This window comes from Aquarana catesbeiana, linkage group LG01, assembly GCF_042186555.1.
Source record: "Aquarana catesbeiana isolate 2022-GZ linkage group LG01, ASM4218655v1, whole genome shotgun sequence".
Classification (NCBI taxonomy): Eukaryota; Metazoa; Chordata; class Amphibia; order Anura; family Ranidae; genus Aquarana; species Aquarana catesbeiana.
This window is the reverse complement of record NC_133324.1, coordinates 166,992,403-167,007,571: the sequence shown is the minus strand read 5'-3', so window position 1 is coordinate 167,007,571 and position 15,169 is coordinate 166,992,403. Positions and strand designations below refer to the sequence as shown.

The 15,169-nt window shown below is 38.3% G+C and overlaps 1 protein-coding gene across 5 annotated transcripts in view; it reads left to right on the top strand.

The window, feature by feature from the left end:
• MCTP1 (multiple C2 and transmembrane domain containing 1) overlaps window positions 1-15,169 on the top strand; it is a 1,184,139-nt gene that overhangs the window by 789,238 nt on the left and 379,732 nt on the right. For all 5 annotated transcript variants that reach the window (XM_073624522.1, XM_073624521.1, XM_073624523.1 and 2 more), the window contains one exon: window positions 779-898. In XM_073624522.1, the coding sequence (XP_073480623.1) occupies window positions 779-898 (120 nt within the window). The remainder of the gene's footprint in view (window positions 1-778; window positions 899-15,169) is intronic.

Genomic DNA, 15,169 nt, shown 5'->3' with positions numbered 1-15,169 from the left:
TCACCGTTTGATCTAGTGGGCAGTGTTTTATGCCCCCTTTCAAATATTGTCCTGTATCTCCTCAACACTTCAAAATATTTAAAAGTATTACAAATTAAACTTTGTCCCCACCTGTTCCCAAAACCCACATTGTATAATACTCTTGCAGCTGGACGCCCTGTTATGTGTTTATTGTTTGTTGCAGCCTGCAGGGAATCCATCTAGGAGTTTGATATCATACCAAGCAGGGATATAAGAGATGAGACGAAAAATTAGTTTTGGGTGTAGTTGGCCCTAAAAAAGTCAGGAGATATAGTGACCACCATGGCTAACCTTCTCATAACCCTACTATGTTAACGTTCACTTTTAAAACCTAGACGAAAAAAATGTTTCTATGTCTTTGTTCTAACTAAACTTATAATTAAAAGTGTTCTTCCAGTCAGCTGGCCCGTGTTTTGCGTCTGATTGCCTGGTAACTTCTGACTATAATATTCCTATGATCAGCCAGCATCACTTCCAGCAGCAAAATAATGATGTTTTTCATGCTTAGCTTTGTCAATTTTATGCTATAAACAGTTCATCCCAATGTTAACGTTTGTTTCAGGGAACTGTATGTGTAATTTGAGCCTAGTTATTTTTCGCTATTGATTTAAACTGATCCCTCTGTTGAACCTTTTCCAACTCCTGCTTTAAAACACATCTTTTAATTGTGATTGTCTAGAAGGAGCTGTCAACCTTCCAGGTCACTCTGAGACTTAATTGTTCTGATAATATTTTCATCTTTTCATCTCTCTCACAGTTACTGCTGAGGAACTTTATCCGCATGAAGCGTTGTGTCATGGTGCTCATCAATGCTGCCTACTACATTAACAGTTGCTTTGATTGGGACTCACCCCAAAGGAGTCTTGCTGCTTTCTTGGTATGATAATCCTCTTCTGTCTTACATAATTATCTCATCCGTTCCGTTGTTTTTTCTTTTTTTAAGGGATGCAAGTTATAAATGTCATCTAGCCAACATGGTGCACAACAATTAATGAGGAGAGGACAAATTGGCACATACTTTAATTCCCAGACCTTTAAAGCCAATAAAACAAAGTTATACTGTGTTACCAAATATACTGTTATACCAGGTTGAATATAATTCAAATCCATATAGCTATCTATATATGTTCTAAATATAATTAATCAATCGATACACAGTGGATATAAAAAGTCTACACACCCCTGTTAAAATGTCAGGTTTCTGTGATGTAAAAAAATGAGACAAAGATAAATAATTTCAGAATTTTTTTCACCTTTAATGTGACCTATAAACTGTCCAACTCGGTTGAACAACAAACTGAAATCTTTTTATATCCATTATATATATATATATATATATATATATATATATACCCCTCATATTTTTGTATATATTTTATTATATCTTTTCACGTGACAACACTGAAGAAATAACACTTTGCTACAATGTAAAGTAGTGAGTGTACAGCTCGTATAACAATATACAATAACACACAGCCATTAATGTCTAAACCACTGGCAACAAAGGTGAGTACACCCCTAAGTGAAAATGTCCAAAGTGGGGCCCAAAGTGTCAATATTTTGTGTTGCCACCATTATTTTCCAGCACCGCAGTAACCGTCCTGGGCATTGAATTCACCAGAGATTTACAGGTTGCCAATGGAGTCCTCTTCCACTCCTCCATGAATGTTAGAGACCTTGCACTCCTCCACCTTCCGTTTGAGGATGCCCCACAGATGCTCAATAGGGTTTCGGTCTGGAGGCATGCTTGGCCAGTCCATCTCCTTTACCCTCAGCTTCTTTAGTAAGGCAGTGTTGGTCTTGGAGGTTTGTTTAGGGTCGTTATCATGTTGGACTACTGCCCTGCGGCCCAGTCTCTGAAGGGAGGGGATCATGCTCTGCTTCAGTATGTTACAGTACATGTTGGCATTCATGGTTCCCTCAATGAACTGTAGCTCTCCAGTGCCAGCAGCACTCATGCAGCCCCAGACCATGACACTCCCACCACCATTCTTGACTGTAGGCAAGGCACACTTGTCTTTGTACTCCTCACCTGGTTTCTGCCACACACGCTTGACACCAACTGAACCAAATAAGTTTATCTTGGTCTCATTAGACCATAGGACATGGTTCCAGTAATCCATGTCCTTAGTCTGCTTGTTTTCAGCAAACTGTTTGCTGGCTTTCTTGTGCATCGTCTTTAGAAGAGGCTTCCTTGTGGGATGACAGCCGTGCAGACCAATTTGATGCAGTGTGCGGTGCAGGGTCTGAGCACTGACGGGCTGACCCCCCACCCCTTCAACCTCTGCAGCAATGCTGGCAGCACTCATATGTCTATTTCCCAAAGAAAACCTCTGGATATGACGCTGAGCACATAAACTCAGCTTCTTAGGCCTGTTCTGAGTGGAACCTGTCCTGCTAAACCGCTGTATGGTCTTGGCCACCATGCAGCTCAGTTTCAGGGTCTTGGCAATCTTCTTATAGCCTAGGTCATCTTTATGTAGAGCAACAATTTTTTTTTCAGATCCTCAGAGAGTTCTTTGCCATGAGGTGCCATGTTGAAATTCCAGTGACCAGTATGAGAGAGTGAGAGTGATAACACCAAATTGAACACACCTGCTCCCCGTTCACACCTGAGACCTTGTAACAATAACGAGTCACATGACATCGGGGAGGGAAAATGGCTAATTGGGCTCAATTTTGATATTTTCACTTAGGGGTTACTCACTTTTGTTGCCAGCGGTTTAGACATTAATGGCTGTGTTGAGTTATTTTGAGGGGACAGCAAATTTACACTGTTATACAAGCTGTACACTCACTACTTTACATTGTAGCAAAGTGTCATTTCGTCAGTGTTGTCACATGAAAAGATATAATAAAATATTAACAAAAATGTGAGGGGTGTACTCACTTTTGTGAGATACTGTATATATACTAAGGGTATAGAAAATAATAACCCCCTTTTAAAATAATCACATGTCGTTGCTTTGCAGCCTGAAATGAAGACAGACACAGTTTTTGCTTTTTTCCCAGCTCTATTTACTGAGTGCAACGTATAACATCTGAATGAAATATATAACACCAACATGTCAGAAAAAAAATAGCACACACCACACAGCAAAAATGAGTGGTTGAAGGAAAAAAAGGTGAGAGTCTTTGCATGACCTAGTCAGAGCCCAGACTTAAACCCCATTGAAAATCTGTGGAATGATGTAAAGAACGCAGTCCACAAACGGTCACCATCAAATGAACTTAAGCAGTTCTGCAAAGAAGAGTGGGCAAATATTGCAAAGTCTAGATGTGCAAAATTAGTAGAGACATATCCCAACAGACTAAAGGCTGTATATAGAGCAAAAGGTGGTTCAATAAAATAGTGACACAAGGAGGTGATCTTTTTTTCAACTCAGTGATATTTAATCCTTTTTTTTCTATATATAGCTGCTGTTATTTCTGTCACTTGGATGTAAGTTGCACTGAGTAAATAAAGCTGGATAAAATTAAAACTGTAATCTAGGAAGGGTTGAAATCTAAGCTCCACACCACTGTTAAGAGGTACAGATACTACTTTATTCCATTAAAGGTCAGGGGTACAGATAACAAAAACTGGCTGCAAAGCAAAAAATGTGATTATTGTAAAGGGGGGTGATTCTTTTCTATACCCACTGGGTTTATGTGTGTGTGTGTGTGTGTATATATATATATATATATATATATATATATATATTTGTTTATTTTTTATTTGTATCCATGTATTTATTGAAGTATCTATCTATCTTTTTGTGATAAACCCCACCTCCAGTGATAAGCCCCTCCCTTGCTCTACTGTACCTTAATTTAAGAAGATTAACACATTCTGCATTCCCACAATATGCCTCCAGAGATTGTACTACCAGGAGACAACTTGGGACTTTGAAATAAGGGGAGAGTTTTATGTCATAACATCCCTAGAAGGGGTGTAGTGTGAGTAAAACCTTTAAACTTGCTGATGCTATGAGACGCCCTATATTATATATCCATCTATCCCTCTGTTCATGTATTTGTCTCTATTCTGTTTTAAGTTAAAATCGAGTAAGTGTTTTTATCTAATTTAGTAAAAAATTTTCTGTTGTACAGCTGGGGAAACATGTTTATTCATATTCTGAAAAAGTGCTAAATTGTAAAATAAGATAATAGAATAAGATAATAGAAATTATAGATTGTATTCCATTCTTTTCTATCAAATAGCTAGCATTAAACCTTTCGCTATGATAAATACAAAAGGCCATAAATGACATTGTGTATATCCTTCTTTTTTGGGAGATACTGTTGCTTTAATGCTTCACTCAGCTAGTATGCAAGGACATTTTAAGGTAATATGGTTTGGTTTGGTATTTGAAAAAATGAAGTTTAATCTCTATATGCCTGATGGGGCTTCCCTTCACTTGGAACATTGTTAGAATTATAATTAATTTGAAGAGAAGAAATTGAACATCAGTGCCATATGCGTATAATGTACCTTATGCCAGGTCTTCACTGGCAGCAGGTAAAGGTCATCTCTGGGTATGCACTGAAGAAAATAATGTGAGACTAAGTTTTAATGAGAAAATGTAGTTTATAATTTATGTGATATCTTTTATGTATGGCAGTGGTGCAGTAGGTACGTGTTCACCTTTGTCTCTGGAAAAAAGTATACAGTACCAAACATATGATTAAGAGCCCGAGGAGTTTAACCCCTGCAGTGATGAATTATCAGGGAAAATGTGTGTATGATTGTGCTGAAACCTTTCTCATTCCTGCGTTCACTTTTTTGAGACATAGTCACAAAGTAAGTCAGTATCACACTGCAGTATTATTATATGGGTGATATAATAATGAACAGTCTGCTTATTCTGATGTTTTAAAGGAGGAAACTCCAGGATTTAAACCTCCTTTATTTGTTTGATTAAAAATGAAAACCATATTCTCTACATATGTTTATCTTTTAGTCTTTGAGCCAGTTCAGGGACGTCACAGCAGCTTTTTTTTTCTTCCTCAGGTGGGGGGCGTGGATTATTCTTTGACTAAGCGATACTCACTTAATGAAGTGTGAGCCCTGCTCAGTCCTGCTGTGAGACCCCCTTCATGATGATTTTCCCTCTAGGGGTGTGTAAAGTACAGGCTGGGTTCACAGGAAATGGGCAGAATGATATGACTGTTGTTCTGCCTGAAGAAGACTGCAAGCACTGGACTGGAGCATAGAGAGGGTAAGGCAGGCAATACGCAATGCAAATTCCTTTCCCTACAACCAGGGAAAGAAATTTGCATGATTCCCCCATCAACACAGACAGTTCTGACAGGGGAATCGATCAAACAACTTGGTACATTCAGCCGGCCCATTAACGGTTTGAATTTCCTGCTGAACCAAACCGGCTGAGATTCGAAACGTGTATGGCCGGCCTAAGTAGAAATGAGGAATCTATTTTTTTTAAGGTGACGATCCAAAGAAAAAAAGAGATTTAGTTAGAGTTCTACATGAAATAGTGATACAAAACTAAACAAGAATAGGGCATTCAATTAAAATAAGCCGGTTATCTTTTACTCCAGTGCGGAAGGAATGAATTATGATGTTAACTTTCCCCCAAAATTAATATAGGGGTTTATTTCCTATTAATATAAGAGTTATTATAGTGGTATTATAAGAATCTCTATAGATAGATAGATTGTTCCCGAACAGTACCTGCATGTTTAGATAATAGATGATGAATTTGTTAAAAAACATTTATATTGAGGTTGTTAAATATGTTGTCTAGTGGACTAAGAAAAAGACAGATGTATTTTTTATAGATGGATTGAAAATTAGTTATCTGGCAACTTTTAAATTTACATATCAGATGGTAGCTACATTTTGAACACTTTTTTTTTTTTTTTTTTAGAAATATGTAGGTAGGAGGTAGAAAAGATAGAAAGATATAAAGCAATATATATATATATATATATATATATATATATATATATATATATATATATATATTATGTTTTTCAATTGTTTAAAAGTTTTTATGTTTTTTTTTTTTTATCTAACATTCCAGGAAATGTTTTAATTTCCATAATCTTTTAAATTTTAAAAGTTATGTAAGGCTATAAAAAGTATAATAGTTTCATTAGTCTCAGTTTTATTGTGTCAGGATTCTTGTCACCAGGTTTGCCTGTCAGTGTTCACATTAATGTACCATTTTCTATAAAACATATTCTCTGACCGTTTCCATTTTGAATAATTATCTTCACGGTCCTGGCATGGGGTATTGTTGCACAATGGCAGTACACATTTAAAAAGTAAAAGGGGTTTCTTCATTGTTACACATTGCTTTTTGGCGTTGTTATTTTACTTCAGGCGTGCCACTTTCAGTTTCAAACGATCAACATTTCAGGAATGAGTAATTTCCAGAATATAAGAACTGCAAATTCAGCATTGGCTACAGATGTGCCATGGCATCAAACTTCCTCTATTCCTTCTTCCCATTTTTCGCTTACAAGTGACCCTGTGCTATCTAACATTATAAGATGCATGGCATTGCCCCTCTCACTTGTGTCTTTGCTCTTTTCCTTTTCCTTCATAGCTTTCATTTCTCACTGTAACGAGCACAAAAAATAATTGGACAACTGAGCCATCAGTAAAAGGACACACTTAAGCATGCGTCCGTGAATTATTCTGCAGGACAAACTTTAATCTTTAAAAGTGATTGTGGATAATTTGTGGTACCATCTGTCCATTTGGAATTGTTTTAGCCTTTTCCGTCGTTCTAAGTGCTGCTGTGTTTAACATTAACATTTGATATTTTACACATTTAATTTCTGTACTGCTGTGTGTTCCTCTGGGAATGGTATTCTAGTGCTACATGAGAGAGACAAAGTATTGATCAGTTAACATTTCAGCTACATTTATGTATGTCGCAAAATTAATGAAAATGCCAGACAAAAATGTCAGAGTGCAGAAAAAGGTAGAATTTAAATGTGGTTGTTTAATGAAAAGTTTAAGATGTGCATTATCAAAAAAATGTGCCCCTGCCTTTTACATAGTGCTCATAACTGAATGAGAGAGAGAAAGTGCATATTTTACTTAGAGGAACATTGAACATGAAATATGAAGGGGAGACTCATCTAACCCAGTTTGGTATTCATAAATTGCTTTTACAAAGCACCCTTGGTATAGTTAGGACAATTAGAAACTTGAGTGGCATTTTTCTTCACTTGAAAAACAAGATGTCTTTCTCTACTTTAGAGTTATACAGAGATATTGCCACTAAATAGATTCTACCTTGAACTGTAGCAGAGATCACTTCCATTAAAGTAAGTGTCATTCAAATTTTCTTTGGCACCAAAATACAGCAAACATTGACCTACTTGTAGTGACTTTTTTTTTCTGTAGCTTTTATCAATCTTATTCAGTATAACAGTCCTATGCCCTGTACACACAATAGGATTTTCCGACAACAAAATCCATGTTTTTTTTTTTGGCTCAAACTTGTCTTGCATACACACGGTCACACAAATCTTGTCGGAAATTTCAAACGTCAAGAACGTGGTGACGTACAACACGTACGACGAGCCGAGAAAAATTAAGTTCAATAGCCAGTGCGGCTCTTCTGCTTGATTCCGAGCATGCGTGGTACTTTGTGTGTCGGAATTGTGTACACACGATCGGAATTTACGACAACGGATTTTGTTGTCGGAAAATTTGAGAACCAGCTCTCAAATTTTGTGTGACGGAAATTCCAATGGAAAATGTCCGATGGAGATTACACACGGTCGAAATTTCCGACCACAGGCTCCTATAGAACATTTTCCATCGGAAAATCCTATCGTGTGTACGGGACAATAGAGTGCTTTTATTTTATCTTTCATTTTTATTTTATTTTTTTTTAAGTTTCAGTTTATAGAATCTAGTGTCTTTGCATTCTTTGCAGTTATATTTGAGTTATTTGGTAAAACCTTATAAATCTTTTAAGAACCATACTAGGTCTCAAGATAAGAATTGTTATTTTATTATGTCCCTTAACCACTTCAGCCCCGGACCATTTGGCTGGCCAAAGACCAGAGCACTTTTTACGATTCGGCACTGCGTCGCTTTAACTGACAATTGCGCGGTCGTACGACGTGGCTCCCAAACAAAATTGACGTCCTTTTTTTCCGACAAATAGAGCTTTCTTTTGGTGGTATTTGATTACCTCTGCGGTTTTTATTTTTTGCGCTATAAACAAAAAAATAGGGACAATTTTGAAAAAAACGCATTATTTTTTACTTTTTGCTATAATAAATATCCCCAAAAAATATATAAAAAAACATTTTTTTTCCTCAGTTTAGGCTGATACATATTCTTCTACTTATTTTTGGTAAAAAAAAATTGCAATAAGCGTTTATTGATTGGTTTGCGCAAAAGTTATAGCATCTACAAAATAGGGGATAGTTTTATGGCATTTTTATTTTTTTTACTACTAATGGCGGCGATCAGGAATTTTTATCGTGACTGTGACATTATGGCGGACACATCGGACAATTTTGGTGCAATTTTGGGACCATTCACATTTATACAGCGATCAGCGCAATTAAAAATGCATTGATTACTGTGTAAATGTGACTGGCAGTGAAGGGGTTAACCACTAGGTGGCGCTGTAGAGGTTAAGTGTATCCTAGGGAGTGATTCTAACTGTGGGGGGAGGGGCTGTGTGTGACACTACACTGATCACCGCTCCCGATTACAGGGAGCTGTGACCAGTGTCAGTGTCATTAGGCAGAATGGGGAGATGCTTGTTTACATCAGCATCTCCCCGTTCTTCCTCACTGTGAGATGATCGCGGGTATCCCCATGGACATCGAGTGTGCAGGACCCGCGATCACGGTCACAGAGCTCCTGGTGTGCATGCACCCGCAAACTGCCTCTTAAAGGGCAACCTAGTGGTATGTTAATCTGCCTATACGTGCCCTTCTGCCGCAGTATATCTGCATGAGGCGGTCGGGAAGCGGTTGAAGTGTTACTAAACCCAGGACCCTGCATTCACTATATCTGGTCTCCCACAGTACACAGAACATGGAAATGCAAATGTTTTAGTAAATATAAAGTGCTAAATACTTCTATCAGTTTCTGGTTAAAGCTTGTAGGAGGAGTTTTCATTCTCCCCTGATGGTCCTATGAAGCTGCATGACCCCTGACCCTCTGTCTGGTGTTCTGATTGTCCCTGTGCCAATCACATGCACTCTCCCAAGAAAAAAAAATACTCTCTAGCAATACACCCCAAACTGAGCATGTGCAGCCTGCCCTCAAGGCTCTGTTGTATCAGGAGATGGATTTGGGACAGTGGAAGAAGGGGAGGCTCAGGGAAGACAGGATCAAACTGCCTTTTTACACAATACAGAGGATTAACCCCTTAAGTTCCACAGTGAGTATGACAAGCATTCTTTGCTACATATACAGACTGATTTTACTGTTGTGGGTTTAGTAACATTTTAAAGCCTTCCCTTCATATTTGAACCTTTTGAACACTGTCTACATTTCCTATCATATAAAAATGTGTTGCAGGCCCATTAATCTTTGCTCACTATAAAATAGGAAAAATGTCTGCTGGCTTCAGAACCTTTATACGTAGCATATGGAGTGCAATAGCTTACTAGCCAGCCATTCAACAACTGGTTTCAAACTTTTGTTTATCGTAAATAGTTGGTGGTGTAATCACTGTAATGTAATAGCAAACCATAATTGAACAAGCCTTTAGAATTGAATAGAGTGGTTTGGATCACCTGTTTTTGCTATTGTTATCTGGATGTAGACTTTTTAAATTAGATATGGGTGGTATCATAATAATATTCTTTCAACCTTATAATACTTCTTTTGGGGCTCACTTAGGGTAAGCTTTAGATGTAAATTTTTGTAAAAAAAAAAAAAAAAAGTTTGTTTAGGATGAAGTAGAAGAACAACATAGAGCAAACACAGCACCTGTTCAAAAGTCAAAGAACTTCATTCTATTTACCTTAATCTGAGAATGTGTCATCCCCTACAGCTAGTCCAGAGAGCGTCTCATGTGGTCTCTGGAAGTGTACCTCCTAAAGCTTGTGCTGTGATACTTTTTCTCTTTTCTTCCTGTATCTCCAATCACATTCAACTATCCTAGGCAAGTGGGAATTTCACTAGTAGAGACAAACATTTTAGCACTGACTTTTGTTTTTATACCATCAGGCAGCCTGTATGTGAGGGACAACAATGAGCCTAGAGTTGGTGTGTTCCTCTCCTACATCACAAGCAAGGTTTCTTAGTTTATTGACACAAGGAAGCGTGAAAGTGTGCACTGCTGTTCTATAGAAGTGCCTCGATGTTGAAAATGGTAGAACTAAGGTGGAAGGCAGTGCTCCCTGTTTACATTTCAACATTCCCTTTTCAGTTTTGAATGGACTGTTCCTTTTAAGTTTAGGCTTATATTTATGTTAAGGGTTAATGTATTGTTTTGTTAAAGGTTAGAGCGGAACTAAACTCTGCACATACTTACCTCCTTTCTGACAAGCACAAGGTCCCTTGCTGGTGCCGGCATATTCTACCCATCTTCTTTGGCTGCCTTATTGGCTGTGCCTGGGTGATGTAACTCCCACACATGCCCAGGAGTTCATTTATCTTAGCACCAAGATACTGTGCCGAGAACGAAAACTGTGCTGCTCAGTGTACAGTCTACAGAAGGCTATGAGCAGGCAGGTAAGTTTGTTTTGTTGCAGAATAAATAAAATAAATAGCCAGCCTGCTCACAATTTTTTTTCAGTTTTCAATTTAGTTCCACTTTAACAGATGTGTTTAGGGTTAGCCTCAGGTTTGCAGTTAGATTTCTGGGCTGGACCAGATTAACTGTTAGGTTTAAGGATTACATTAAAGCGTTTGTTACCTCAACATTCATATTCCTGATATGTGGCTGCTGTACCATCTACTTGTATGAGAAAGTATTCTTGTATCCTAAGTATACTAATGCCTGCTAGTCCCCTTGCATTCCTTTTAAAAACTGACCACACTAAGAAGGGGAGCACATCGTGGTCAGTTCTCTAGCTATGCTGGGAACTCAGTGTACTCTCCTCCAATGATCAATGATCAGATTTGTCCTTACACGCCCCCACCACCACCACCACCACCACCATTGCACAGCCATTCACTGACAAGCTCAGTGTACTGGTGCTCCTCCTCCACCCAGCTCTTATGCAGCTGAGAACAAAGGGAATGTTATCATTTATAAAAATGGGAAAAAGGTATTTATAATTCTTTTTTATATCCATACAAAAATGGTATGCCTTTCATTTCTATTTTAAACTGAATGGGCTGTTTTGCAAAGTGATCATTTACAATCACTTTAAGGCTTTTGTTTAACCACTTCCCTACCGGGCCAATTCTGACATTTCTCTCCTACATGTAAAAGTCATAATTTTTTTGCTAGAAAATTACATAGAACCCCCAAACATTATATATGTTTTTTTAGCAAAGACCCTAGAGAATACAATGGCGGTTGTTGCAACTTTTTATCTCACACAGTATTTGCGCAGGAATTTTTCGAACGTGTTTTTTTTTTGGGAAAAAACAGTTTTGTGTTTAAAAAAAAAACAAAACAGTAAAGTTAGCCCATTGTTTTTGCATTTTGTGAAAGATGAAGTTACACCGAGTAAATAGATACCTAACATGTCACGCTTCAAAATTGCACACACTCGTGGAATGGCGCCAATGTTCGGTACTTAAAAATCCCCATAGGCGACGCTTGAAATTTTTTTACTGGTTACATGTTTTGAGTTACAGAGGAGGTCTAGAGACAAAATGATTGCTCTCGCTCCAACGTTCGCGGCAATACCTCACATCTATGGTTTGAACACCGTTTTCATATGTGGGCGGGACTTACGTATGCGTTCGCTTCTGCGTGCGAGCACACGGGGACAGCGGCGCTTTAAGAAAGAATTTTTTTTTTATTGTTAATTATATTTTATTTTTTTTATTTTGACACTTTTTTGAAAAAAAAAAAAATGATCACTTTTATTCCTATTACAAAGAATGTAAACATCCCTTGTAATAGCAATATGACATGTCAGGTGCTCTTAATAGTAAGATATGGGGTCAATAAGACCCCATATCTCACCACTAGGCTGGGAAGCCTGAAATAAAAAAAACAAAACAAAAAAACGATCGCCGCTTAAAAAATAAAGCGGCACCGTTTTTTTGAATGGAGAGGCTGGGCGTGACGTCATAACATCGCGCCCGGCCTCCGATGATCACAGAGACTCCGGTGACCATCTGGTCCGCCGGAAATCTCTGTGATCCGCTCTCCGCCTCACCGATCGTAACGGTGAGTCGGAGCAAGCACCGGAGGGCGGCGGGAGGGGGGACGTCCCCTCTCGCCTCCCATAGGAACGATCAAGCGGCGGAACGGCCGCTATGATAGTTCCTATGGTGTAGAGATTCGCCGGCTGAAACCGGCAATATCTGAATGATGTCTGTAACTACAGGCATCATTCAGATATCCCCTCCCAAAGCCCAGGACGTCATATGACGGTGGGCAGGCTGGAAGTGGTTAAAGATTCATTTTCAAGCAAACCTACTGTAAGCCTTATCTGGGCAGGGTAAAACAACAGGTTAACTTTAATATTAGCTTCACCAGCATCACATACCACCTCCCTTCATTTCTCTGCTGCTTAATTTGTCCGCTGGAAGCCAATAAAATGCCCAGTACTTATGCGGGAGCATATACCTTACTCCTCTTGCTTTATATGACATTGCTTCTTCTAGGCAATCGGACACCCTGATATCTGAGGCAAAAGGGAATCCATAGCCCTGACTAAGCTTCCCAGGGCTTAAAGTGGTTGTAACCCTAAAAAAAAAAAAAAAAAAGACCTTGATCCTTTACACCAGGATACACAGCATAGTGCTTGTGCTGTGTCATTTGTCTCTTTCTAAGGTCTAAAAAACCTGGTTGATTATGTGTCCTCCTGTCTGTGCTGACCACAGTAATCATGGCTGCTGATCCCTGATTATGGTGTCCAGGTTACATGCCTCCATCATCCCACTGCCTCTCCTCTCTCCCCCTTTTCCCCCCTCTTCCTGCCTGTTAGCTCGGAAGTCTGTGTTATTCATCTCCTCCCTGCCCCTCCAGCCACGATAGAAGTTAAAATTACTAGTGACTCGTGACGTCTCCTCCCGGCTGATGTCAGCGGGGAAATACAGCCCCTCCTACTATAGCTGCACGATTAATCGTTAAAAAATCGTGATCTCGATTCGATCCCCTCACGATCTCTATGCAGAATTTCCCAATTCATTCATATAACAAGTGTGGAGAGTTCTCTGCTCACTCAGCTGTCAAAAAAAAAAAAAAAATGGGCAGCCTGCCAAGTTTTTCACAACATCCACTGGTAAATAACTATAAACATTGTAACTTTTTTTTCTCAGATCAAAGGAATGAACTTTGTTTGTAAATGGGGGAAGTTTAACCACTTAAAGACTAAACCTTTTTCTGACACTTGTTTTTTTACAACATTAAAATCAGTATTTTTTTACTAAAAAAAAAAAAAAATTGGAACCCCCAAACAATATATATATATATATATATATATATATATATTTTAGCAGAGACCCTAGGGAATAAAATGCAGATTGTTGCAATATTTTATGTCACACTGTATTTGCGCAGTGGTCTTTCAAGCGCAATTTTTTGGAAAAATATACACTTGAATACAATGAATTAAAAAAAATAAATAAACAGTAAAGTTAGCCCGATTTTTTTTGTATAATGTGAAGGAATAATGTGAAAGATGATGTTACAATGTGAGAATCGTGAGAGAATCATGATCTTTATTCTAAGCAAAAAAATTGTGATTCTCATTTTAGCCAGAATCGTGCAGCTTTACCTCCTACTATAGTGCTCGGATCAAGGAGGGAGAGTGCTATCAGGTCACGTGAGTGCCCCGCGGCACTGTAAATAAGGTATTTTGTGGAATCATTTTTAAAAAACACACATACTGCACATTAGCTCTTCATGTAAGAAAGGGGATTACATGATTTATCGTATGTGACTTTACAACCACATTAATACCTTAGCTCCAGATGGCTGAAGAGATTTGGAGAGATTTCTAATCACTTACTGTTGTGTCTCTGGGACAGGAAGTAATAGGAAATCTTCCTAACAGGATGAAGACTGCCCAAAAAAAGACAAGTGTTCTAACCATTAAGTCCTATGCAAATTTTTAAAAATGACTAGAGATACACTTTACAGCAATATAGAGAATAACAAGGACTCCAAAAAGTTCTAAGATCAGTCCTTCCCCTTAAGGAGCTTACAGTTTAAAGTTCCTTACTCACTTACTATGGCCAGTTTATCTACCAACATGTCTTTGGAGAAGGTAGTAAACCTACACAAGCACAGAGGGTACATGCAAACTCCATGCAGATAGCATCCTGATTGGGATTCGAACAAGGGACCACAATGCTCCAATGGCAACCACTAAGAAACTGCTCTTTGCACAGCCTAAGTCCAATGTCCCCAAGTTATGTACTGTATTTCATTTGTTGTATTCAGTGTAACTCCCAGATAGAAGGCATTTTATTTTTATTATTTCCTTACACTGTAAAGCGCAATGGAATATAATGATAATGATAATAATAGTAATATTAACTGAGAGAAATGAGACCAGAGAAAAGCAATTGCCACGTTGTATTAAATAAAAGGTGTGTAATAGGGCTGCGATCAGACTAGTAATTTTAGGACGTGCATTCATCCTGCTGCGGCTATATAAACAGTGCACTAACAGATGTTGTGCTTAGTGATGGGTAATTTGTCTGTTTCTTTGTGTCAGACTCCTATGACCTTAAATAGGTCATTGTCACTGGTTATAACTCAGAAAACCCTGTGCATTTCATAGAGTGAACCGCTTCTTCTGAAAATTATTAACAATACATTTGTTGTAAGTGCGGATGCTGTTAATGACAAAATGTGTTTGCATAGCCGTCCAGAGCAGCCGGTCTTTTTTATGTGCCCTACAAAATGAAGCTGATTTGTGATAAATGTGTACACAGGAGGGCAGTGTTTCTCTACAGACAGCCTGCTGTGAGCCATTGGAAGAGCTGGAATTTTAATTAAAACGCATTGCTTATGACTGATCAGTGTTGTTCCAATGGAAGAACATTTGCTCAGTGTATATTTATCTCAGAGCG